The 27624-nt window shown below is 45.8% G+C and overlaps 3 protein-coding genes across 3 annotated transcripts; all 3 read left to right on the forward strand.

Annotated features, from left to right (window-relative positions):
• Window positions 1–1651: 1651 nt before the first annotated feature.
• On the forward strand, window positions 1652–2257 carry LOC119655397 (general odorant-binding protein 99a-like). Its single transcript, XM_038061274.1, has 2 exons — window positions 1652–1798; window positions 1858–2257. The coding sequence occupies exons 1-2, from the start codon at window positions 1760–1762 to the stop codon at window positions 2215–2217; spliced, it is 399 nt and encodes a 132-aa protein (XP_037917202.1). The 5' UTR covers window positions 1652–1759; the 3' UTR covers window positions 2218–2257.
• A 7029-nt stretch (window positions 2258–9286) lies between these two features.
• Window positions 9287–9894, forward strand: LOC119654413. Its single transcript, XM_038059801.1, has 2 exons — window positions 9287–9447; window positions 9507–9894. Exons 1-2 carry the CDS (start codon window positions 9409–9411, stop codon window positions 9861–9863), a joined length of 396 nt encoding a protein of 131 aa, XP_037915729.1. The 5' UTR covers window positions 9287–9408; the 3' UTR covers window positions 9864–9894.
• Window positions 9895–26402: 16508 nt separating this feature from the next.
• On the forward strand, window positions 26403–27069 carry LOC119655156. The gene is made up of 2 exons (XM_038060903.1): window positions 26403–26562; window positions 26610–27069. Exons 1-2 carry the CDS (start codon window positions 26524–26526, stop codon window positions 26997–26999), a joined length of 429 nt encoding a protein of 142 aa, XP_037916831.1. The 5' UTR covers window positions 26403–26523; the 3' UTR covers window positions 27000–27069.
• The last annotated feature ends 555 nt before the right edge of the window (window positions 27070–27624 follow it).

Here is a 27624-nt window from a genome sequence, read left to right on the forward strand (position 1 = left end):
GAAAAATGACCGAAAAGTGCAGAAAACTTTTCAAAAACCTCGGTTAATATTGAGACTTTCGAGACTTGTATAGAGGAGAGTTAAACCTTCCTGATTGTATATAGGTTGGGAGGCTCTAGGTGCCGGAAAGTGGAGGAAGTTTTGAAAAATTTTAAATGCTTATACCTCCGTTAATATTGACAATTTCGAAAAAAGGGGCTTAATTCGTGATCACTTGTATAGAGGAGAGTTAGACCTTCCAGATGGTATATAGTTTGAGGAGTCTAGGTGGTGTAAAAATGGTCGAAAAAGGTAAAAATCTTTTGAAAGCTGCAAAGGCTCGGTTCTCCTTTTGCGTTGAGATTTTTGAGAAAAGGATGTGATATGATGATAGTTTTAGGGGAGAATTACACCCTTGAAGTGGTGTATAGATTGGTTATCGTTAAAATGGCCGGAAAGTGCAGGAATCTTTTGAAAAACTTTAAAAGCTCATATTTCCTTCCATATTGGGGATTTCGCGAAAAGGAGCTTTAATCGTTGATCACTAGTTTAGAATAGAATTAGACCTTTGAGATCGTGTGTAGATTGGCCGACGAGATGATGTGCATCTATCATGGACCTTATTATTCCTCTCACCCGCAAGTAAAAAATGTCGAAAGGGAGGAATCGTTAGGAAGTCGTCAATTATTTTCGGGCCGAGTGGGAAAAGGACGATGAACCCATCTATTAACTCCCAATGTCAAAGAGCATATGGGGAGATAAGGTTACGAAGGTTCTCAATGGACATGGCTGATACGTTAAATACCTCTAGAGGTTTAAGCCGAACAGGTCACCTTGCTGTCCCAGCTGCGAAGGTATTCGGGAGAATCCGGAGCATGTCCTCTTCCATCGTCTGAGACTAGCAGATGAAAGGAAGTGTCTAGGGGAGGAACAGTGACACCGGGAAGTCTTATTGGAAAAATGCTTGAGTGCCAGAAGAACTCGAATGCAGTTAACCAAATGATGGAGCCGGTAAATTGGATGGCACCGAACACCAGAGTACTCGCAACCCGAAGCAAGCTTCCGGAAGTGGAACGAAGCTGAAAAGGCTATTGGACGTGTTCGTGTATTTGGTCCTGCGGAGATTGTGCTGTTGGCGATCTTAAGTTTGTTACTTATATCCTCGACGGGCAAAAAATAAATGTCCTAAGAAACGTACATATGGGACTTCTTTCGTCATTACCAAAACGAATGGTCCTATTCCATTCCGCCATAGGTGGCGTATAGGGATGTCGCCGCATCTTTTTCTTAAATATTTGGTTAACTAGGTACCTTTTTTAATAATCCAGTTTTCGTTTGTACTTAATTTAATTGATTGTGATTTGTTCCAGATCCATATACCAATCAATTTTCTTAATAGCAATCTCAACCATTTCAAGTGAATCGAATTAAAGAATCCGAAAGCCTACAAGCATATTATTGCATTAATGTGAAAGCTACCATGCAAATTGCATTCCATGTTAATGTTTTCATTCAGCAATTAAATCCCATAACCATGAACAATACAATTTTCTTATATTGGAAGTAACATCTGAATCAAACGCTGATTTCTCGTGAAATTGCCAGATAAACATTGAGTAGATGTACCAGTTCACCCGCTTCACAGCACTGCACCTGAAAAGTGCACCCAGAGTTACTTAAGCTCGTCGGGGTATAAATATTCTACAGTTGTCTTAGAAAATTGTCAGTACCTTATCAAATTTTCAGAACTCGACAAAGATACCCAGAATCAACAAGTAAAATGAAATATTTTATTGTTTTCTACGCACTGATTGCAATGGTAAGTAAATTAACTAAACAAGGGTAGTCTCTTCATCGGTTATCTTATCTTTATTTAAGGCGTTCGCCCAATGGACCAGGGAGGATTTATTAAAGCATCGCAAAAAATGCCTTAAATACGAAAACGTCCCCAAGTCAGTCATTGAGAAGTTGGATAAACGTCAATACAATAAAGACCTGGGGCCAGAAGGCAGGTGTTACCTTCGGTGCCTTGGCCTGAAATCCGGAGCCTGGGATGACACCAACGGATTTGACATCGAAAAAAGCTATCAGATACTCCTGAGCACTGGGTTTAATGTTAACAAGGAGAACCTGCAGAAGTGCATCACGACAAATACTGGGAATGACGATAAATGCACATGGGCTGCTAACAATTTGATGTGCTTATGGACGAATAAATATATTTCCTGGGACCAATAAATTGATTAACATTTCTGAATAAAATTAAATTTCATTTGTGCATTTCATCTTCCAATTAACAATGGATTCCAACTTAAGAAGTTAGGCCTGCCTCAGCCAAATGTCATGTGAAGAACGGAAGTAGCACCAACACAATCCCGGCTGTCATCAGGGAGCATGTTCGACTTGTGTTCATCGCGGAAACTGGTGCCTAAGAGTCGATGGGATCAACAACACTACTCCGCACTGCAGAAACAGTTTCGGTACTCGATGAAGCACTTTTCTCCAAAGTCCGACTAACTTTCGGAACGAATTCCAAAGAGCGTGTATAGAATTTTCGAAAACGAGTCCTTGACGTAGACCAGGTATTGCCAGGCTCTTTGCATATCCAGCTACTTCAAGAATTCTATCTCAAATAAATGATGTGATTGCATCTCGGCTGTGTGCTGATATGTCGCTGCTGCAGTTACAGTCACCTGTGATGCATTTACGGCTGTCAGGTTGCAAAGTCCGAAGATTCGCTTTCGCGTTATTGATGTGAGTGACCGATGAGACACCCATGGAAAGTTCGGCTGGAACGTCGGTGTGACCCACTAATACAGGACGTTGCTACACTGACTCAAATCAGCTCTGGGAATGACAGCAGACGGGTGAAGAGCAAAGTACAAAGGATTTACCGGAACAGTGGGATTCCTCCTCACGCGCAGTTGAAATTCTGGACACACTAAAGCAGAAGTTTTCTATCGTATACAGCTGGTTGTGGCGGTATCGCAAAAGTCACTCCAGACGTGTCCAGAATACAACATACACGAGGAAACAGCGGAGTCTTTCCAGATCCCTCAGCGAATCCAGACAGAGCGTCCAAACATTGCAGCTTTCGGTCACGGAAGCGAAAGAATATTCGGGTGGACTTAGGGGGATTACACCCTCAGCATACTGAGTGAATTACCGCCGAAGGCGCCCGTCATGCCACTACAACTAGCATAAATTTTGCTGATGATACTGAAGTGGAAGCTCGACAAGCCATAAACAGCTCGAAAAACTGAAGAGGCCCAAGTGTGGATCGTTTGCGGAACTTCTGGTCCAAAAAGTTCACTAGTATACATAGCCGGTTGGCACATAACGTAAATAATATCATTAGTCGGGCGAAGGAATTTCCATTCTTCTTCAACGCAGTACTTACACCAGACCGATCCCGTCCATCGGTTATTCGTAGAAGTGTCAATGCGCACCTCGAGAAAAATAACATTCTATCCGACGACCGAATTGGGTCAAGGGGTTGCAAAGAGCAACTCATTACCGACACGCTAGTTATAGGACAAGCAACTTGAGGCCAAAGAAATCTCTTTATTTGCTATAGTGATTATGCCAAGGCTTTTGACACCGTCCCTCACACTTGGCTAATCGATGTCCTTCGTTTGTATCGCATTCATCCCAAATTAACAAGATTTGTGGCGCGAAACGTACCACCTCATCAGTACGTTTATCTCAAGCTATCAATACCTCAGAGCCCACCCGCATACGGAGGGGCATCCTCCCAGGAGATTCGTTGTGTCCCTTTTGGTGTTGCATAGCATTGAACCCCCTTTTATGGCTACTGAATGATGAAAGAGGGCGTGGTTTTGCAATAAAATATGGTCTACGTGCAAAGTGCGAGCTGATACATTTGACGTACTTAGATGACATCAAGCTCTATCCTGGGACTAACGACCAGCCGAGATGTCTATTGCGAGTAGCAGACATGTTTAGCCGTGATATTGGGATGAAATTTGGAATAGGAAAGTGTCGAATTCAAGCCACCTGCATGCCGGATATAGCATTGGTGACCTCCACATCGAAGCTATTACCGAGACAGACTTCTACAAGCAACTTGGGATTCTGCAAGGAACCCGTGTTCGAATTAGTGATCTAAAGGATGTTTTGCGGTCCGAATTCCTGGGATATGTAAAGTTGGTGCTGAAATCGCATTTCTCGGAGAAGAACGAAATAAGCGCATTGAGCGCGCTTTCGGAATGGTGCTATGGACAAAAACAGATCTGGGAAACTTCCACCGGTGGATACGGACTAATATATGGCGTATAATGAAAGAGTGGGTCGAGAATAACCATGTGAAATATATGATTCGGCTTTAGAGACGGTGGACTATCTCATTTCTGGCTGATTGTAATTTCACCGGTGCAATACACGAACAAGTACAATACTGTATGTAAGGTGATTCATCAAAGCCTTGCATACAAGCATGGCCTGATCACGGGAACATGTTCCGTTTACCGATATAAACCACATGTAATACTTGATAGTTTTGATTACAGTCTGTATTGGCAAGTTCTAACTTATCGGCATACACCACACAACAAGCTTGACGTGCTGTTAGTTGATAAGATCAGTGACTACGTATATTATTCATGTTGCTATTCCCCATAATAGCCCCATTGAACCGAAATACGTGGAGACGAAGGTGAACTGTAAGCCACTGGCTCGGGAAATCAAAGAAATTTGGCGTCTCGCACTGGTGGCTGTAGATACCCATACTATTGCCAGCTGCAGGTATTGTTCCTAAATCCCTCACAGAGTTCTTGACGGATTCTCTCACTAACCTACCACAGATCACCACTTTCCAGAGCCCCTTTATCTTTTAAGTAGGTAGGATCGTCCGAGCATTAATGCTTGTCATTTAGTGAAATTATTAGGTAAATCCGATATCTGCCGAGACTGTGACAACTCGGCATAATAGTAATAAAATTGGCAAAGGACATCGCACGTCAGCAACCTTGTTCTGCTCTCTAATTCCAAGTATTTTAGCCTGACATTTAGTATCAAATATTCCTCCAGGTAACCAAACCTACTTTGCACAAGTGTCGGATATTGCCCCAGAACATGTGACGAGGTTTCGATATTCTCCTAATAGAATCAACAGACAGTGTCCGCCAATAACTCTAGCTTACCCAGGTGATAGTTTAGCCTGCAGTGGCCTGTGAGTATCCCCACTATAATCAGAGGACTTTTCTTGGTGAGGCTTAAACAATCTTTCGAACGCTTCGGTTCCTATGAGCATTATGGACTACTCTATTCCTGGTAATTTCGTCCAGTTCAGTTCCCTCAGCCGTTCTTCTTCGTTTTATAGCATAGTAGCCATGAACCCATTTCCGGAGCCTTTCCTGGTCAGCTTGTCTGCTGCCTCATTGCCTTCTAACGTAACCCAAGTATCCAGAGCTTATTGAACGAACCGTTTAGAATTTACCTGGTAGAATGTCAGCGCCTTAATACCTACTTGGCTGTCGGTCGGAATAGCAACGTTCTGCCCCTATAGATCCTCTCGATATTTAAGGATGGGCATTTATCTATGGCCTGGAATATGCTGGTATGCTTCCCCAGTGGTTCAAAGAGTCTTTTCCTTGGGCCAAGCATACAAGGTGGTCGATATGAAGACGCAGTCAGGGACGTCTTTCCTTTTGCTGATCAGCATAAGCCTCACTATCTTCCAACGTTAGGGGGGATCCGGTGTTTAAGACTACAAGTCCTGTTTTCGCCATCTCTTCAAGAATTCGTTTCCCTCTGGAGTCTATTAAGGCATACCCATTGACATTAAAGCCACCGCCGACCAAGATCCCCTCCTCTGTGCCCAAGGTAGCGTCCTCCAGACCAGGAGGCGGCGTCGAAAGTTCAGCATCGTCTCATTCTTTGTTAGTTAGACACTGAAAAATTTCACCTCGAAACACCGAATCGAGGCAAAGCGTCCCTTCGACTTTAGGCAAGAACTTTAAAGTCGGTGGCGTCCCGAACCCAGCTAGCAGTGGTACTTGATATGTTGGGGTGCATTGAAGCTGAGTCTCCGTTTCAACACTGTTCACTGATGAGATCCGCTTTGGTCAACGCAGGGAACTGCGGTAGCAACTGGTGAGCGATTCCTCTATGGTGTATATTTATCTACATAATACGGATCAAGTTAACCTCGTCCTTGCTCTCTCCAGTTCTCCTTTGAAGAGTGGTCACCGGCCCGAGCCCGCAGTGTGCCCAACGGTCTCATCAAACGCGCCACGGTCCCTGTATAGAGCGTAACTCTGCTTTTCGTTGAAGATGTTTGCTTTGTGACATGTCTGACCGCATCTGCGGCATGTGGCATTCTTGTCTAGACCCAGTCAGGTTGTTGACATGTGACCATAATTCAAACATCTGAACATTTGGTTAGCGCGACTCGGCTTCGTATATTACACAACCAATTCTGATTTCCCGCTGTTTAGAAGCTTTTTCGCGTATGGGTCCTCAACTTCCACCACAGCGAGTTTTTAGCCATGAAAGTTCGCATTGGTGATACCAACTCGGATATTGGTTACCTCTGGATATTAACACTTGATGTCCTCTTCTACCTCCTTCTTTTCTGTAAGGCAGTTAAGGTGTCCGATTTCCAGAGAAGACGTGGGTTCGAGGCTAGAAATCAAAGCTTTATCTCCAAATAGCCACTCGTTTGCTTCACAAAACGTAGGTATATTTATTGTCATCGAGCCTATTCCTCAAACTCCCTTAATTTTGCGAATTGAAATCACTTACGCTCCACTATCCTCGGTCTTAATCCGATTTCGCTGCGTATCTTCGCAGAGATTTTACCTTCCGTTAACTTAAAAGCAAAGCCGACGGTCTACTATTCTTTCGTTTATCCACTTTTTCTATTAGTGATCCACCCTTCGTGTTTGCCTTAATGCTGCTGTTGCCTTTCGTTCCTCTTCATCTTCTTCTTTCCAGTCCTGAAGAGCACCTCTTAGTGAAGTCTCCTTCAGATGCTCTTTCCTCCTTTCGTTTTTTCACCAGTGCGCTCTGCAACGAGTTTCCTGCGATCCGTTTGGCGCGGTGTTTTCAGTGGAGACGCGTTTTTTTCTCCTTTTCGCGCATCTTCTGTTACTTTTTATGTATGCCTGCAGTATGAAATTCTATTCAGAAGCTCTTGCAACTCTATCAGCTCATTTTTCACCCCATTGCTGAGGTTTTTCTAAAAGCGAGCTCACAGCTGCTGCGCGTTTCTTGATAAGCCTTTCTTCTTTAGCTTTCGCAATAGTAGTCTTCAGCGCTCCTAGTCGGCTCAATTTTCGAAGTCATCCGCCCAGTTTCAGCAGTTTTCACTGTACCTCTTTCTGCAACAACGGTGGTACTGCCTGGGTTGCAGTTTCCTTCTGAGGTGTAGAATCACTTTCCGATTCTGCGTTCCTGTTTGGGCACCTCGATGTCTGGTCGAGTATTTCACTGCGCTAGAGCGAGTGACACATTTTCGTCCTGCGTAAAAACGCAACTAACTCACTTTCCATTCTCACCACCTCCTCCTTCGTATTGTTTTTATTCGCCATTTAAGTTTTTATCAACGCATTGTGTTTAAAGGGGCGGGTCGCGATAGTCAGGAAGAGATACACCCTTAGGGACAAAACCCCTACGCCAGTTCCCTGAGGCCTGACCTGCGCTTAGCTGATCTCAGAACTCACAGATAGATCAGCGCTCGTTAGGGCCAGCGCAGTTTACAAATACCGGTTCAATTCACACTACCCGACAAGGGTGCCGAAGGGGCTGGATCTTAATACACATCACAACTACTACCTTGGCAGATCTAGACTCACATCAACCTATTGCCGTCGGCAAGGAGTTTTCGACGGCTCCGAGGAATCCCAGTGTCTCTCTGGTCATTAGCAGTTTGCTCTTCACCGAGAAACTTTCATGAGGCTTCCACCTCGGACACAGGTATTATACCAGCTAAGGGGTCAAAATTACTTGCTCGAGCAAGCGGGGACGCCACTCCTCGTATCGTATGTGAACCGTTAAGGATCGTTAACTACCCCTAAGAGTGCTCGTGTCAGATTAGCAACAGTGAAGATGGCAGGATCTAATAGGTAAGTGGGTGTAAATGACCGCTCGGAAAACCAAGATCGTGACTGCAATGGGAGGCATTAATAAAATCCAGCCGGCATACATACATCATCGATCAATTTATCATTAATATGTAGTTTGTGATCATAGACGAATTTTGGCAATTATAAGAAAGTAACTAATTTTGGTCCCCATTTTCCCCGAACTGATTTTGAAAAGTATCAATAAAGGCAGTTTTCTAATTTCAAACCTTTAATTGAAGCTGGGCCTTTGACAAGTTTCTTGTCCTCGCTTCCCTTTTACTCGTATATTACAACCGATTTAGACACTTTGAAAAATCAACCAAAATTAAGCAGGTAAAATACACTTTTTCGCCTTGTGGGTTCTTGGAATTGAGATTATCTTGAATGACGACTTTATCTGTATGAAATGCGTACTAAAGGAAGGTTAACAAGGTACAAGAGTTAAGTCCATAGTCCACGCACTCGTCAAGAATTAAATAAAAACATTTTAGTAAAAGACATTGCAAAAAATTGCATCAACGGAGAGTAAACAAGTTGAAATGTACTACGACCAGACAGAACCATTGAAGACAATCCACGAGTCATGATCATTGCCACTAAACTGACAAAAAAAAACCTGAATGCGGAACAGAACAAGCTGTGAAACGCTGATCCAATTTCCTACTCAGACCTTTAACACAGGAATCATTTACTCGTATTTCTGGAAACAATGGAAATTTTCCAGACAAGATTCTCATCACCCATTTCTAACCCCAATGCTCTTTAGGCTCTTTAATACACAAATCTTTGGTAAATATGGTTGCACATATATCGACCTCCATTAAGGAACCTTGTAATATCGAAAACAATGGAAAATTTAAGCTCAAAATTAGGAAACATGTATAATTCTATCTTCCAAATTTCATGGAAGAGATACTGTCATCATTGGACAAACAAATAAATATATTTTGCTGTATCAATTGTTGTTTCACAATAGAATCCATAAATTAATCCTTTTTAGATAGTCAAAACTTTCAAAACAAATTTATACGTGACAATTCGAAAACATGTAAATTGGGTTTGTAACCCATAATCGTTAAAAAGATAGATTGTTTTATGTAAAAGATTTATTTATAACAACATCTGCAACTGGCAATCTGTACAAAAGTCAAATTTTCATTTCCCCAGAACTATCAGAAAAAGTGTTGAAATTTGGACCCTCGCGTACGTAGCTCTCCCCGCCAGAAAATAAGTCTGAGATTTCCAGTACAGATTCTACTATAAATAATCTTCAGATGCCTCCAAAAATCGTCAGTTGATAATTGAGCTTCTAGAGTCCCACGAACATATCAAAACTAACAAAATGAAACTCTTCATCGTTCTCTGTGCAGTCATTGCCATGGTAAGTTAGCTGCTTTGATTTCAAAGAGTTTTGGGATGCGTTTATCTTTTCCTTTTCAGGCTTCCGCCTTTAACAAGGAACAGTTCCTGAAGAACCGCGAGGAGTGCTTGAAGTCAGAAAAGGTCCCAGAAGCAGTAATTGAGAAGTTGAAAAATAGGCAATATGGTGAAGACTTGGGCCACGAAGCTAAATGCTACATTCGCTGTCTTGCCCTTAAATCTGGAACCTGGGATGATGCCAAGGGATATGATCTCGAAAAATCCTACGAAGATCTTCAGAGCGCTGGATTGGAAGTTAGCAAGGAAAACTTGAAGAAATGCATCAGCTCAAATCCTGATAACGATGATAAATGCACATGGGCTGCCAAGGACCTGAAGTGCTTGTGGACAAATAAATACATCTCGAAGAAGCAATAAATTAACTGGACAGATTTTACTATTATGGAAATTTGTGTTTTCCTTTTAAATTATGAAGTGAAGTTTTAACTTTCAAGTTTATTGTCTGAAGTTATGGGTTCTAATGAATCTTAGTACTTTAAGATGTCACATCCTCTGTTCAGCCTTTTCTAAAGTGTGGGAAAGATCACAACCTTCATTTGCTACAGAATCATTTTCTGTATAACACACTACAATTCCATCAAATCGAATATCTTGCTTCTTTACTACTTTCACTCGGCCTAAAAGATAAATATCTTTTCTCTGATTAAGTAACATTTGGAGAGGATTAAGCAAAGAAGGAAGTGGTCCCCAATAGACATGACCATGGTGACGCACGCAGCTGGGTTTCCAGAATTCAATCATGTTATCCGAAAGTTTGGTTTGATATGTAACTTAACGAAGAATAATCCATAATAAAACTGAATTGCAGTGCGATGCCTATGAGTGAGATATCTGCCATCTACAAGCCACTTGAAAATACAGCCAAGCATCGCTAAATTAACGAACAAAATACCAATACAGCCGATGCCTTAAAAGGGAACTCCAGACATCGCGGTATTGCGCTGAGGTCCACCAATGAGATATCCCTGAAAGTTATCTGGCGTCCTGGCCTACGCCATCGCTCCATCTTAGGCACGGTATGCCTCGTCTTCCTTTTCTACCATAGATATTGCCCTTATAGACTTTCCGGGTGGGATCATCCTCATCCATACGGATTAAGTGAGCCGCCCACCGTAACCTATTGAGCCAGATTTTATCCACAACCGAACGGTCATGGTATCGCTCATAGATTTCGTCATTGTGTAGGCTACGGAATCGTCTATCCTCATGGATGGGGCCAAAAATTCTTCGGAAGTTTCTTCTCTCGGCCAAGAGTTCGCAGTTTTTTGCTAAGAACCCAAGTCTCTGAGGAATACATAAGGACTCGCAAAATCATAGTCTTGCACGGTAAGAGCTTTGACGTTTCAAGCGAAACAGTTTTTGTAAGCTGAAATAGGCTCTGTTGGCTGCAGCCGTGCGAGAATTTCATCGTCATAGCTGTTATCGGTTGTGATTTTCGACCCTAGATAGGAGAAATTTTCAACGGTCTCAAAGTTTTAGTCTCCTATCTTCATTGCTTTCGTTTGACCAGTGCGATTCAATGTTGTTCGTTCTTTTGGTTTTGGCGCTGACATTGCCACAACGTACTTCGTCTTGCCTTCATTGATGTGCAGCCCAAGATCTCGCGCCGCCTACTCGATCTGGAAGAAGGTAGACTGTACATCTCGGATTGTTCTTCCCATGATATCGATATCATCAGCATAGGCCAGTAGTTGGGTGGACTTAAAGAGGATCGTACCTCTTGCATTTACCTCAGCATCACGGATCACTTTCTCCAGGGCCATGTTAAAAGGACGCTTGATAGGGCATCCCCTTATCGTAGACCGTTGTTGATGTCGAATGGTTTTGAGAGTGATCTTGCTGCTTTTATCTGGCCTCGCACATTGGTCAGGGTCAGCCTGGTCAGTTGTATCAATTTCGTCGGGATACCGAATTCTCTCATGGTGGTGTATGTGCTATACTATCATATGCGGCTTTGAAGTCAATGAAGAGATGGTGCAACTGGTGTCCATATTCCAACAGTTTTTCCATCCCTTGTCGCACAGAGAAAATCTGATCTGTTGTTGAAGCCTCTTTGGTATGGGCCAATGATGTTCTGGGCGTATGGGGCTATCCGGCCTAGCAAGATAGCGGAGAATATCTTATAGATGGTATTCAGCAACGTGATACCTCTATAATTGCTGCACTGTGTGACATCCCCCTTTTTATGTATGAAACAGATAATGGCTCTTTGCCAGACGTCAGGCATTGATTCGCTGTCCTATACCTTGAGCATCAGTTGATGAACCACTTATTACACTGGTCGTCTCCAAATTTAACCAATTCGGCTGTAATTGCATCGGCTCCTTGCGACTTATGATTTTTCAGTCGATGAATTTCACGGACTGTTCCTTCTATGCTTGGTGGTGGCAGCATTTGTCCATCGTTTTCAGTTGGCGGGACTTCCAACTCGCCGATATTTTGGTTGTTGAGCAGTTCATCAACCCATCGCTGCAATATGCTCATTCTGCCAGAAATCAGATTTCCCTCTTTGTCTCGGCGGGGTGGGCATCGACCTGTATAGGGCTTGATCCTGATGACTTTTTGGTGAAATTTCCGCACCTGGTGCGGTTGCTCCCTGTACTTTTCTTGTTCACAGACTTGTTGGTTCTCTCAGGGTTCCTATTTCCGTCTGAGAAGTCGTTTCTTCGCTCGTCGGAGTTCGTGATAAGTCTCTGCGCATGCCCGCGTTCTTTGGGGATGCAACATTACTTGGAACGTAGCATTCTTCCGTTCCGTTGCTAGCTTACATTCATCGTCAAACCAGCCGTTTCGACTTTTCTTGCGGCTGGGACCAAGTATCTTTGTGGCCGTATCAATGTCGCCCTTATAGGTGTTGCGTTATCTTCGTTATCTTTGGGATTCCACAATTGAGCTCACGTATGTACATGGTTGCCATTTACCCTTGATGGGATCTAGCGCGTCAACCGCCCCCACGCTTTTCAGCTTACCACACGACTTTCCAAGAGGCCCGCACCTAACTCTACCATTCTGCGCCAAGTGCGCTTGGTTCAATCACCTCGACCGCCATCTTGGGAGAGTAGATTCTAATGTAGTTCAATTATTGACCCTTCTTAATATGTCACCTACCCACTACCACTTCTGTCTTTCGATCATATTGCGTACGGGTGCCTGGCCTGTGTTCTTCATTAGGTCAGCGTACCCCGATGAAACGCGCAGAGAAGTGTTGACAAAGGTTTGGAGTCTTTGAGGGGCAATGTAGGTCAATTTCCATGTGCTTTTGCCATATAGGAACACAGAAAAAAAACTAGTGCGAAATGGTTTCAACCTGATGTTGGTGTTAAGATAATTGCATTTTCAGATCTTAGCGCGCGAAGACGGATCGAGTGCTATTAATGCGGCACCTTCAATGCTCTGCCTATTAATTCTGAGAGGGAGAGTGTGATGACCCGTCAGACTGAGAACCTTGGGTTTGTTGGTGTTCATCTGCAGTCCAACTCTATTTACCTCTCAATAAAAACTCAAAAACAGTTGGTCAAGGTCCATGACCCGATGAAAGAACAGACAACATCGCAGTCGCAGTGTTTGCGAAAATATGTTATTGTCCATTGGACAAGAAGGATGCTACCGACAACAAGAAGTAATATCGGTTACATGATGCAACTCTCGTGAACCCTGCTTTAGACCCCAAATTCCTCTCAAATTTTACCTCGGTGCAGCACGTAAATTTTACGCCATCATGAGTGGTTTTGGTAATAACTATTAGCTTCTCCCAAGTGTCTCTCCTGTGTGGACCACACCAGATACCTGTCAAGTCTGTCAAACTGAAAAACTTTCTCTATAAACAACAGGTGACACGAAGACCTCTGCACACTGTTCAAAAATGATCCGTAGGCTGTTGTAATCCTGTGGTCAATGCAACAAAAAGGAGCCTGCTCTGTCGATTAAACTTTCGGGATAATTTTTGTTGCGCTCCAGGATTATTTTGGGGATTATATGTGCGAGAGCAAGGAGCATCGAAATACCCCTGCGGGACCAAACAGGTTGGGACAGACAGGGTAAACTATCTGGATGGCAACGATCCTTGTTATTTTCGAACCAAGTCGACTCACACCTCTCAGTTGGTAGCCCCAGATAACCACTAGTGAACCTGGTGGTAAACTAACGTGAACTACGACAACGACGACGACCCGTCATGGCATTGATTTATGATTTGGCAAACGCTTGGGAATAGGTTGCACACGAGCTGACAGCTGTACATTCATTTAGGTTAGTGCGTAAGAGTGACATCTCGGGGAAACAACTTTCAGGCTAATGTTACCGCTGCCTCCGTGCCGATAATAACTTTGGCAGGGCTGCAAGTACGCTCAAAGCCATGACACTATTAAGTCGGCAGTGCAGGCTCAGTTGAAATGGACTCATGACTAGCGCCTGATCCCAGCTCTAAACACAAATTCCCATAAGGATTTGTGTCAATCCACGCAGGACTTTTTGTCAACCCACGCAGGACATAGACAACAAAGGGTATTATTAAAGGCCATTGCTCTTTCTAGCGAAGATAGCAGCCAAACGCACAGAGTGTTGGACTCCCGCAACAGCACGCTGGCGGACTACCAACTAAACACCTCCCTGTCATCTGAGAACTAGCCTGGAACCGTTTGACACATTACTTCGGGCTAGCCCTCCCGCTCTCCCGGCTTTGGGAGCCTTCAAGTCAGGGAATTCCTTTCACCAACGGGAGGGGAGGGGAGGAAGGGAGTTGTTAGTTCAGGGAACCCCTTACCGTCCGATCCCTCTGCCGGTCGAGTTCAATCTTCTTCGTAGTAAGAAGAGCCCGAACATAATGCGCAATACGATTCCAGCTGCCAGCGCTCTTCAGCATCTCTCTGACAATGTTGTCTGGAGAGAGCTCCCCTGTGTCTGCATAAAGCTGCTGGCGGAGGCCATCCCACCTCTCGCAAGAGAAAAAGGTGTGTTCAGCGTCATCCGGCACTCTATTGCAGAACACACAATCAGGAGATCGCGCCTTCCCAACCATGTGCAGGTAAGACTGAAAACCTCCATGCCCACTTAGAAGTTGGGTAAGGAAGTAATCAATCTCACCGTGCTTTCTGTTCAACCATGGGTCTAATTTGTCGATGAGCCGCGCAGTCCACTTGCCCCTTGGCTCATTTTGCCAAGAAACTTGCCACTCGTTAAGGGTGCGTTGACGTTCTTCACGGGCAACCACTTCTCGTAAGTTTTCGCCCTTACGGCGATAGATAGCTTTGCGCTCCTTGGCAAGGAGGGCAACGGGGATCACTCCCGCAATCACCATCACAGCCGGTTCGGAGACAGTGCGATAAGCAGACGCCACTCGCAAAGCTCCCCGCCTCTGCACTTGAGCTAGGCGTTTACGATGCACCCCCTTGTCAAGGGCATCAGCCCATACCTCCGCACCATAGAGAAGGACGGACTGCGTTGCTCCCATGAGGAGACGTCTCCTAGTTGATATAGGGCCGCCCACATTCGCCATTAGCCGACTCAAGGCCGCGACTCCTGCTGCAGCCCTGTCCGCGGCTGCTTTGATTTGCTCGAAGAAGCTCATCTTCGAGTCGAGCATTAAACCAAGGTATTTAACCGCTGGTTTTGACTCTATAGTCAACTCGCCGATCGATATGGGACGCAAGGTCGGGATTCTCCTTCTGGTCAGGATGACTACTTCGGTTTTCTCCAGCGCAAGGTTGAAACCGTGAGCAGTCATCCATCCGCTTACCCGTCGCATCAATATGCCAAGTCTGCTTTGCGCCTGTTCAACAGTGCGTCCGGCAACAAGTGCCGCAACGTCGTCTGCATAACCGACCAGGCGCGACTCTTCAGGCATATCGAGTCTGAGCAGACTATCGTAGGAAGCGTTCCAGAGGTCCGGCCCTAGGATGGATCCCTGCGCTACTCCCGACGTGATTTCCATCCTCCTCTGGCCCTCTAGCGTCTCATAGAACAGGGAGCGGTCTTTCAGATAATCCCTCAATATCCGCAAGAGATAGCTTGGCACGTGAAAGGAGTTCTCTAGTGTGCCCAGCATATCTGTCCATCTTACGGAATTGAAGGCATTTCTGACGTCAAGCGTTATGAGGAGCACTATCCGTCCAGATCGGCGGCTGTGCGCCCCGGCTCGATTAAACGCATCTACGACCTCCATAACAGCATCCACTGTAGATTTCCCTGTTCTAAACCCGAACTGCCTTGCGGATAAGTCCCCGGCAGCACGGATCGCTTCAGCGAGTCTACCCCTGATGAGCTTCTCGAGCACTTTTCCGGCCGTGTCAAGCATACACAGCGGTCGGTATGCAGACGGGAGCTCCGGATCTCCTTTACCCTTACGGATCAACGCGAGTCTGGCCACTTTCCAGCGAGAAGGAAAAATGCCCTCCTTCAAGCACGCGTTGAACGCTTCGAGCAGCAATTCTGGCCGTTGGCGGAACACCAGTTTGTAAACTTCCGCCGGGATGCCATCAGGGCCTGCCGCCTTCCTGTTTTTCATAGTGAGAACCGCTTCTTCGAGTTCTCCCATTGTGAAAAGGGGGCAATCCACGAGGCTTTCCGCGCTGTTTACATCAACCCGTACAGGGTGTCTGGGGAACAATGCCCGCACAATGTGGTCCATCTGGTCGGTGCTCAGTATGCAGGGCTTCCGCAGAGCCCCGATTTTCCGAGTGACAAGCTTATAGCCAAGTCCCCACGGGTCGTCATTCACCTCATTAACAAGATTTTGCCAGCCGCGAGCTTTGCTTTTATTTATAGCGCTGCGGAGTCTCCTTTTTGCTGATCTATATTGTGCCTTTATGGCACATGCCTCCTCGTTGGCGTACAAACGTTGTGCCAAACGGCGGAGCTTATGACACTCCTTCCGTAGGTCGGAAATTTCCGCCGTCCACCAGTACATAGAAGGCTTGTCGCGCCTGGGGCCTCTCCGGGGCATGGAAGCCTCACACGCCGTCGTTATCAGATTCATCACTGAATTTACGACGGTGTCAGCTGCGACACCACCACCCCCCGGAGTGCCCCCCAGTGCGGCACTACCTGCTCCAAGAGCTTCGACGAACCTTCCGATGTTCACCTTCGCGACATTCCACACGCAGGGGGAACGTCGTGTTGGTGCTCGCCGGCAAGTAGCGTCAAACACTTCGAACGCAATGTACTGATGATCACTTGCCAAGAAGTCTTCTAGGACTCGCCACCCGTCCACCGATGATGCCAGAGATTCCGACGCAAAAGTGATGTCGGGAATGCTTCCTTCACAACCTGAGCGCCGAAACGTTGGCGTGGATCCGGTGTTAAAAATTACGAGCCCGGTTTTCGCCGCCATTTCCAGAATCCGTTTCCCTCTGGAGTCTGATTGAGGCATGCCCCATTCAAGAGCCCTGGCATTAAAATCACCGCCAACCAGGATTCGTCCCTCCGTGCTCGAAAGGGCGTCCTCCAGAGCATCAAGCCGGCGTTGAAAGTCCGGAATCGACTCATTCGGCGTCAGGTAAATGCTAAAAAACGTTATCCCTAAACACCGGGTCCAGGCAAATCCGTCCCCCCGGCCTTCGGCAAGAACACGAAGTCGAACGTCGTCCCGAACCCAGATGGCAGCGGTGCCCGATAAGTCCAGATACCATGAGGACGGGTCCTTGTTTCGGTATTGCTCGCTAATCAGCACTAGATCAGCATTTACTTCCGCAGCGAACTGCGCTAGCAACTGGTGAGCGGTTGCACTCCGGTGCATGTTAATTTGCAAAATGCGGATCATGGCGTTCGCACCCTAGCCCTCTCCAATTCCGCCCTGAAGATCGGACACCGTCCCGAGCCCCCAGTGTGTGCGACGCTTTCGCCAGACGCACCACGATCCCTGCAGAGAACACAACTCTCGCTTTCCTTGCAAGTCTTCGCTTGATGACCCGCTTGGCCGCATCTCCGGCATGCTGTCCTCCTGTCCGGACCCTTGCAAGCTGCTGACGTGTGTCCATAGTCCAGACACCTGTAGCACTTGGTGGGGACTATCCGCATTCGTACCCTGCATACTACCCATCCGATTTTGATTCTCCCGCTGTTAAGGAGTTTCCTCGCATATTGCTCGGGGACATCCACCACGGCAAGTTTTTGGCCTCGAGCATTTACAGAGGTAATAGCTACCCGGGCATTGTTTACCTCTGGACATTCACGCTTTAGCGCCTCCTCTACTTCGACCTTTTCTGTGAGGCAGTCAAGATCCCGTATTTCCAGAGAGCACATGGGTTCTAGGCTGGAAACAAGGGCCTTCTCCCCCAATAGCCCCTTGACCGCTTCGCAGAACGTGCTCTTGTTGGTCGTCTTTGGGCCCAGTTCGACGAGAACTCCACCACTCCTCGTTTTCCGTATCGAAGACACCTCTGCTCCGTTCTCCTCGGGTTTCATCCTGTAGCGGATTTCACTAAGGACTTCCGCAAATGTCTTGCCTTCCGTCGGCTTAATGAGCATAGCCGACGGTCTAGTCCTTCTACGTTTCCTCGTTTTTTTCCGCTACTGGCTTTGGGTTGGCAGCCTCCTTGTTTTTGGACAGACGTGTCTCTGGCGCCGGAGTCCGTTGTTTCTTTTTATCCTTTTTCGCCTTTTTTTTTGGGCCTTGGAGACTACTTCGATAAAGTCTCCTTCAGGCACGTCGTCCTCTTCCCGCTTTTTCCCCTGTTCACTTTGCAGAGGGCTATCTGCGGTCCGTTTGACGCAAGCAGCATTCTCAGCGGGGAGTGCGACTGTTTCTGCTCTACAATCGCCTTCCGCTGCTCTCCACGTGCGTCTATAAAAGGAAACGCGGTCCAGTAGTTCCTCCAGTTCCATCAGCCCGTTTTTGACGCCTTTGCTGACGTTTCTCTGAAGGAACGTTGCCGACCGCATACGCTTCACCACTGCTGCGCACTTTCGGATGAGCCTTTCCTCTTCGGCTCTAGCGAGGACGGTCGAATGCATTTCCACTCGATTTGTGCCCAAATCCATCTGCTCAGGACTAGCGTTTCTCACTGAGCTTACTTCCAGGACAGGGGCACTGCAAGGTAGTGGAGTTGCCATCCCCGCACGGTCAGTCACACCACTTGATGAGGCTTCCTCTTTATTTGGGCGCCCCGGTGTCTCATCGGGTATATCAGCCCTCGTTGCCTCTTTCACTGGTCGCTGCGGTGAACGACGCATCTTTGTGCTCCGCCCAAACGCACCCAGCTCTTCCTCCTTGTCTGTTGTTTCGTCGTTTTTTTTTATAATTTTCAGAATATTCTCCATGAAAAAGTTACCAGCGCATCGTGTGCAAGGGAGCGGGCCGCAATAGTCAAGAACGGGTATACCCTCGGGGACACAGCCCCTACCTCAGTTCCCTGAGGCCTGACCTACGCTTAGCTGATCCCGGAATTCACGGACGGATCAGCGCTCGCTCGGGGCAACGCGGTCTACTAACACCGGTTCAATGCACACTTCCCGACCAGGGTCCCGAAGGGGCTGGCTCCTGATACACGTCGCAACTACCACCTTGGCAGAGCTACGCTCACATCACCCCGTCGACGCCGACAGAGAGTTGTCGACGGCTCCGGAGACTCCCAGTGTGTCCCGACGTGTACCGGTCATTCGCGGTTCGCTCTTCACCGAGAAGCTTTCTCGAGGCTACTACCTACGCAGGTATGCTGCTAGCTAGGGGGCAACACTACTTACTCGGGCACCTCGGGGACGTCACACCCCGTATCGTAAGCGACCCGTTTAAAAATCGCTAACGACCCCTAAGGATCAAGAACGGCATAATGGAGATGGAAGAACTACTGAACATTATTGCATACCAGCGAAACTCCAGGAAGACTGCGGGTGAGAAACTGATGAAAGAGCATATCGCTAGTGCAACTTCTAGTTGAAAGCAGGGTTGAAAAAAGGAAAAAATGAACAACAACAACTTAAATTGAATAACGACAGCAGTGGCTCATGGAGCAAAGTCGAAGGCGGCTACGACGGCAACATCGAAGCCAAAGAAAAAGAGGAGGGAAGGCTACGGTCAGAGGTTAATCTCATTAAGCCGAATGAAGAGAGATCTTTCCCGGATTTTTCGAGAAGCCCGTAATAACGTCAAACCAGGAGATACTGCAGTAGATGTTCAATCTATCCGGCGTACTAGAAATAGCGATACACTTGTCGAGCGAAGTGTACGTTCTGCACGAAAGCAGTGCTTCAAGCTTAGAACCGATATGCACCGTTGACGGATATTGATTGCCTCACTCACAGCAGAAGTGGAGTAAATGACAAAAAAGGATTCCCTAAGTGTTTGCAACCTTAAAGTGGAAGTTAGGTCTGTCATCTCCAGAGGGCAAAAATTGGCTATTATCACTGTGCTTGAGAAGACAGCTAGCCAAATTCTCCTTTGCGGCAAAATAAAGATCGGGTGGATTATTTGCAAAATATCGCGAGGGACAATTCCAACCCACTGTTTTAAGTGCTGGATATACGCACATATAACAGGGGTTGCAAGGGGCAGGACAGAAGTACTATGTGTTACAAATGTCACGAACTAGGGCACAAAGTGACGATTTGTGAGTTCTGAAAAGTGCTGTATCCTTTACAGGGAAAGTGGTCTGCAGAAAAAAAAAATGTATCTCATGCTCCCGATTAAAATCGTTGCCAGGTCTTCAAAGAAGAATTACAGAAAGCAAATGGTCAAGCACATCCTCCAGCAAACATGCATAGGAGTGCAACTGGTCACGATCTGATGGGGCATCTCACCCCAGAGAACGAGATTAGAAACACGGAAGGGAAAATTCTAGTCGGAGGAGACTTTAACGCCAAACTCCTTGAATGAGGAATACCTAAATCAGATTCTCGGGGTATGTCGATTTTGGAGATGGCCGCCAGGACAGGACTTATTGTCCTAAATAGCTATAGCATTCCGACATTCCAATGCTCAGACTGCGAGGGCACTATCCCTGACCTAACTTTTGCAACGGGGTCCTTAGTGACAGCGGCCCAAAGGAGGAAGGTACTGGAAGATTTCACGACCAGTGATCATCGGTACATTTCCTTCAAAGCGACTGTTCCCAACGTTCTATCGTCCGGCAAACAACTACAACTATTAACGTTGGTCTTACCAACGCATCTGTGGTGAGCAATGCTTTACTGTCCTCCGTACCAGCGCCCACATCCAAAGGTCCTGATTAGGACGGTGTGCTAGGAGGTGATTAAATCAGAAAAAGGGGTCTCAATTAAGCCCCCCAAAAGGGGGGGGGGAGAGAAAAAGGACGTATGCACAGCCTAATTGCTGACCGCTGCCGTCGAAGTTTCCTCCAAAGATGGAAAAATATTAGAAGGATAGTTTACCATCCTCCTCAAAAAATACTGAAGCCTGGAACGAAGCCAAAATTTAACAATCAAGGTTTTAACGATGAGCTCCGCCATTTGGAATGCATTGATGAGGCTGCCTTAAAATGATTCCACTAATTGATTGATTATAATTTGTTTATCAGGACACTCGTAACCTAACAGTGGAAGAGAAAAACACCCGCTGTCAAACATGCATAGAATGCGCTGAGTGGCCGCTACTTGTCCGGCGCAAGTGCTATGTTGTCCTTCATTGAGAAGACCACATCTTCTAGTTCGCTTGCAGTGAAGAATAGGCTCTTCTCATAGACAACGTCAGGTCGAATGGGGTGGACAGGCAAAAGGACCTTCACGATTTAATTTATACCCAAGGCACTGATTAGCCCCTGCCGGTAGCACGCTTCCCGTCTACCGACTTCTTGGTCACAACATTGAGAGGATCCTTTTGCCACTTCGAAGAAAATGTACTGATTATCAATGACCGTGAAATCTTTCACTATCAGATCGGTGCACCGTTGACACTAAGGACTCCGTAGCAAAGGTTATGTTGCGCGCCCTGGCAACCAAAACGTTGGAACCTTGGAAGGCTACTTCTTTGAAGAACTGGCACCATTCGGAACCGAGAACATACCATCCCTTCGTGTGATAAATAGTGAGAATGTATATATGTTTAATTTGTAATATTCTAATAGTCTCAATACGGCATTCTATGTCATCAGCGAAATAGGTTTTTTTTTTTTCTTCTATAGCACTTAGGCCAGCTCTGCTACTTTTCATGTAGCAGACAGCTGGAACTGAACAACTCAAAATAAGGTCACTGTCTTTTTTGAAAGCATCCTTGTACGATGGGTGTACATATGCACTATGCAATGAGGAGAAGAAGGAGGCTTCTCATATGAAGTCATGTACGAATATTAGACTTCCCTTAGTCATACGGTGGAGATATATAGTCTGGGAAATAACAGCTTGACCGGGGCAACTAATCGAACATAAGTTGACTATTCATTTAAACCATTTTCGAACAAAATATACAAAAGACTGCATTATGGACCATCGACCGAAGTTATTTATCCAACCGTTCATTGTACCGTATGCACTTAGATGTGGAATATGAATGTTTGCTTCATTTGTCCGAGCTAAAAATCTCGGGAGCTACTCTAGATGCAAATTCAGACTCGTATCCGCAGTCCTAGACCCTCCACTATGCATAACAAGGTCTGTTTGCAACAAATGAACAAATTACGCCTTCTGATACTGTAGGCAGGCACACGTCGGACTACCCCTACATCAAGTGAGGGACACCTAACAAAACCAGTATGGCATTGGTCGGAAACGAGCGACATACAAGGAGCGGTTCTTACTCCGCACCATCATCGTAAAGTTGTAAATATAATATGATGACGTATGAAGAACATGCACCAAATCCGACATATAAGGGTCCAGCAACTTTTCTGCTTAACGGCGTATATTTGAATTTAGTAAAACGCGCATTAACCTCAACCAGATACGGGTACAAGGACATACGCTCCATGGTCGTTATCCATAGATATTTCTTCCCCTTTTTTAATGATACTTCGTTCGAATTAAACAATGGCAGACGATGTAAATAGCCTTTCATCTTCAACACGTCAGTTTTATTCGCCGAGACCGCGACATCAACTTCCTGAAATCAATCATTAACGATGCGCATCTACTCATCACCTCGCTTATCGGCCTCAAAGCGGACTTCCTCAACAAAATACAATGCATTCAACCACGAAGGTAAGGTTACTCAATAGTTACACGTGCTACACATTCACCCATGCACGCTCGCTGACGTCTTAGACGAAGGCTTTCGTACCATAGAAGCTGTTGTTCCACAGATCTTCTTCCTGACAGCCGCACTTACGAAGTTTCAACAACAAAGATTCCAAAGACGTATTTGGTGAAACAACGGACTATAAAGTCTTTCATATATATAAAAACGTCGTCGGTGGGCTTGGCTGTTCAGTGGCCATACCACTTGTCCCTGTACGAAGATTACTCTTATCTATCGGAGATTTCTCTTATACCCCCTTGGTGCTTTCAAGGCAACAACAACCGGCAGCTTTCCTAGACCTAAAGCTAAAACTCTCTTCGATCTCAGAACACCTCGTTAGAGCGAACACCATGGGATATCGAGGGCCCAATTTTAGGAAATAGTTGACCCTGCAAAACACAAACACTATCGCGACATATCAACATAGGCTCGCCTTTCACCTTAATGTTTGCAATCTCGTGACGGTTTTTTCCTCGGCATATCCAGGGGAGACTTCCCCAAGGGTCAGCGCTATGGTGAAATTCCTCCAGACTTCTCCCTTTCACTACATCAACAACTTTTTATAAGACGAAACACCTCCCTTGTAGCCGAGTGATTTGATCAATGTACTGATTGATAGCGCTAAGATGATGCGTATTTTGGAATCTCTCTCTGAAGAGACGGACTTCCCTATGCTAACTGCGAACAAACATTGGAGCCCATGATTCGGTCTTCCTTAGAATGTCATCATTAACAATACACATCCTTTCATTCAACAATTCCTGTTTCATCCAAAGACGGAAGGAGATTCACATACTCATATTCCAACCAGTTACACCCTCACTTATTCTAACTAATCGGCTTAAGTGGGGGGATCAACCCTCCCATTCACATTCCTACTAACCAGCACGACCTCCATAGGAGTGTTCTCACAACATTGTATCCAGCAAACAGTCACGTCGAGTATCTGTAATGTTTCTATTGCAATATTTACATGTGGAACGTCAACGTTACTGACGCCCCTAAAGCTCTCAAGCGTATTAACATTTGAAGGAACATTCACAAACGTTTCAGAAAAAATCAGCCCTCCCCCATGCATGGCACGGTAACAAGTGATATACAACAGGCTGCTCCCGTTCATCGAGCTTGCGGGTGGTCTTTCAGAGCAGTAATATGGGTTTCGGCGAGCCCGTTCTACGGTCGATGCAGTAGCAGAGGTCGTGAAATTGGCTCGAAATACAATGGCCATGGGCAAATGCTGTGCTCTGGTGACGCTGGACGTCAAAAATGCTTTTAACTCAGCCAACTGGGGCTAGATTAAAGGCGCTTTGGCCAAACTGGGTGTTCCTAGCTACTTGGCTCGGCTAATCGAGAGTTACCTTTCGAACAGACTTCTCTGGTACGAGATGGACGACGGGCCGAAGGAGTACATTGTGACAGCAGGTGTGCCTCAAGGTTCTGTATTGGGACTACTGCTGTGGAACATAATGTACAACAGATTGCTTGGCCTACACGTGCCGGAAGAGACAACACTGATTGGTTTTGCGGACGACCTGGCGGTAGTTGCAATTGCAAAGCATCCCGAGAATGTGGAGCTTTATGCAAATGAAGCCGTTCATACCATCAAATCATGGTTACGAATGGCCAAGCTAGACCTGGTGGACGAAAAGACGGAGGCGGTCCTCATTACCAATCGTAGGAAGAATAACACGGTTAACATCCGGGTTGGTAATCGTGAGGTCGACTCAAAATCAATTGTCAAATATCTGGGGGTGATGATCGGTGCCAAGCTGAGTTTCAAGGAACACTTGGATTATGCGCGAGAGAGGGCAGCAAACGCTAGCTCATCCCTTGCAAGGATGATGCCTGATGTGGGAGGGCCGAAATATAGTCGCAGGCTATTTATCGCGGGAGTGGTGAGGTCGATCCTGCTACACGCGGTCCCTGTTTGGGCGGGAGCGTTAAACTACGCCGTCAACCGGAGGAAGATAAGTTCGGCATACCGGTCAATTGCGATAAGGGTGTGCAGCGCATTTAGGACGGGGTCGACGGAGGCAGTGTGTGTCATCGCGGGAATGATCCCTATAGATCTTCTAGCAAGCGACACACACTGGCTCTACGAAAAACGGAGGGCAAATCCAGCCGAGGTGAATGCGGATTTCCGAAAAGTCATCAGGAGAGAGTTATGTGGCAAGTGGCAACAACGGTGGGATAACTCCGACAAGGGCCGGTGGACCCGGTGGACCGAAAGCACGGAGAATTAAATTACCACCTGACACTACTTGCATCGCTTCGTATCGGACGAGTCTCCCAACTGTCCTGAATGCGGTGCTACACCCGAGGACCCAGAGCATGTTATGTTCCATTGTCCCATTTCTGCAGCAGAAAAGGAGGTTGAACAGCATCATGGGGGCGGACGTCGAGCCCTCCAACCTGCTGGAAGAGATCCTGGAGTCGGAGGAAAGCTGGATGGCGGTAAAAGAGGCAGCAGCCGTGGTGCAGACAAAACTCCTGGAGTTGGATCGAGCTGATTGATTCATTGATAATATCCTCTCCTCGTTGTTAATGTATTGCACAGCGTCTTAGGTCGTCGTTCTCCTGAAGTAGATTCGTGACATCTCTTCAGCCAAGATATCTAGCGGCAACAGCTCGGTTATAACGCTGTCTTTTGATATCATTTGAAAACTATAAATCACTCTCAGGGCATATAATGAATATGCACGCAATAGGCTTCTCCAGATTTTCTTAGTCGTTAATGCTGCAGCCCGTACAGGAGCGGCATGGGGCAAGACTGACCAAATGATGAGATAACAACGCTCTCCTGACGTATTTGGTTCCGTCAATATTTGGCAACGTTCGTGAGAATACCACCTGTCTATTGTCGAGCATTACACTTCTTCTTTTTCTTCAGCCTGTATTACGCTCACAAGAGGGATTGACTCGCCGTGATCAATTTCGCTATTTGCTTCTGTCGGACATAACACCTAAGTATTACAGCTTTTTGGTGGACATCAGCTTGTCGATCACAGCAGGTTTACCTTCAGTGGCGGTATTATTGACTGCTTCTGATTCCGACCGAACTAACCGACAAGCGTTCTTCACGTCTTTCTTGAACCCCCCAATAGACATCTGGCCCACTAAGGGGTTCTCATGAACTAGTCCACATCATATATGATAATACGAGGTTCAAAATTTTCGGTCGCTGCTCTCAGTGAACTGAGTGAATCCGCACTCCTAATGACATTTCCTTATTACGACCCTTAACCGCTATCGACCATGTCTCGGAAACTTTATCAACCCCGAACAATACGCAAGCAGCGCATGCATTTTACCAGCGGTCATCTTCTACTTGAGTCACGGGCGAAGAGGCCACTTAGCCACCCATAGTAGATTTCCTCGTTTCCTATATATGGTCCCGTCTACTCCGCCAACCAGGGAAGTGCACAGAAAAGATTAGTTGCAACTAGAGTCCCTTGAATTGGGTGAACACTGGACTGAACTTGACCAGCCTCGTTAAACAAGGCCGAAAAGATTATGCTCGTTGGGAGGCCAGACCTTTGATCAGTAAAAGGTCGCAGCACTCATGGAGAAAGAAACACTTATTTCTTGCTGACGATCATCATTGCTACTTAACCATTGAATTAATTGCTGTTCGCCAATAAGGTCCATAGGTCAGCCCTTCCTGATAAAATAAGTGCCAATAACCGCGAGAATGTCTTCAGTTTTTATATGAAAGATTTATTTATAGGAAAATATGCAACTTCAATCTGTGCAACAGCTCAGTTTTCAATTGCCCAGAGTTATCAGAAAATAGATGTTTGAAGAAGGGGAGCCTATAAATAATCTCCATATGCATCCGACAATCGTCAGTTACTAATCATACTCCATAAGCTCCAGAAAAGTGTCGAAGCCAGCAAAATGAGGTTCTTAATAGTTCTCTGTGCGACGATTCCTGTGGTAAGTCAATTGTAAAGAGGGGAATGTAAAGGCCAATCCCTTTTCAGTTGCAGGCTGTTCCCGTTTCTAAGTTAACCGAGATATTTCGTGAGGGATGCTTCGAGTTCGAAAATGTCCCGCAGGAGGCCATTGACAAATTGAGAGAACGAAGATATGACTTGGTCTTGGGTTACGAAGCCCAATGCTTTGTTCGCTGTATGGGACTTATGACTGGAATCTGGAATGATTACACTGGTTTTGATATTGAGAGAACCTACAAATATTTGAATGCGGAGAAGTTGGATGTCACGATGGAGAACTTGAAAAAATGCTTGACTGTAAGGCGTGAGCACAACCAAGATAAATGTCTCTGGGCTGCATGGGATATCAAATGTTTGTGGACAAATGCATACGTTCCGACAGAACCCACAATAAATTGGTGGATTCCTCGGGAGTGAGAAGTTTGTGGATAAATGCATAATAAATAAAATAAATTAAATAAATAAAAATAAATTGGTGGAATTCGTACTTTCTTCTTTTACTTCACACTAAAGAGACAGGAACATAGTTTAAGTTTCCCTTATCTACTTCCTTCCTAAAACCCCCTGCTCTACCTTTGAATACTGTCATTAAAATCCTGTAAGCGCCCCATGACGTACACATTTTCTCAAAGAGTGGAAATCTTTAAAAGAAATTGACCTGAACATGCCAGAGTATCGAAGTCTTGAGCTACTATAAGGCATGACATCACCGGGCGGAGTTAGCTCGCTCTAAATTGGTCCCTTTGCTTCCATACGCTGTCTTCATAAACTTGCCTTCCTAATCTCCTCTGGCTGTATAGTCCACTGTGGATGGACCCTGTTATCGAGTTGATCGCATTCCCACTTTCCTGATATACTAGCATTCCCAAATAGATTTGGTGATATCAGCTTTTAGCCTAAAGTTTCTTCTAGGTCCTTCAAATTCTGCATGAAACTTAAACAGTGGAAGAATACGTGCTTTGGGTTCTCCGGGGCTCCACCCCAGTTTGGACTACCAGGTGAGGTGTTCAGTTTAAACCTGAACCTGTGAATTCTCATCATA

Source organism: Hermetia illucens, chromosome 4 (genome assembly GCF_905115235.1).
Source record: "Hermetia illucens chromosome 4, iHerIll2.2.curated.20191125, whole genome shotgun sequence".
NCBI lineage: Eukaryota > Metazoa > Arthropoda > Insecta > Diptera > Stratiomyidae > Hermetia > Hermetia illucens.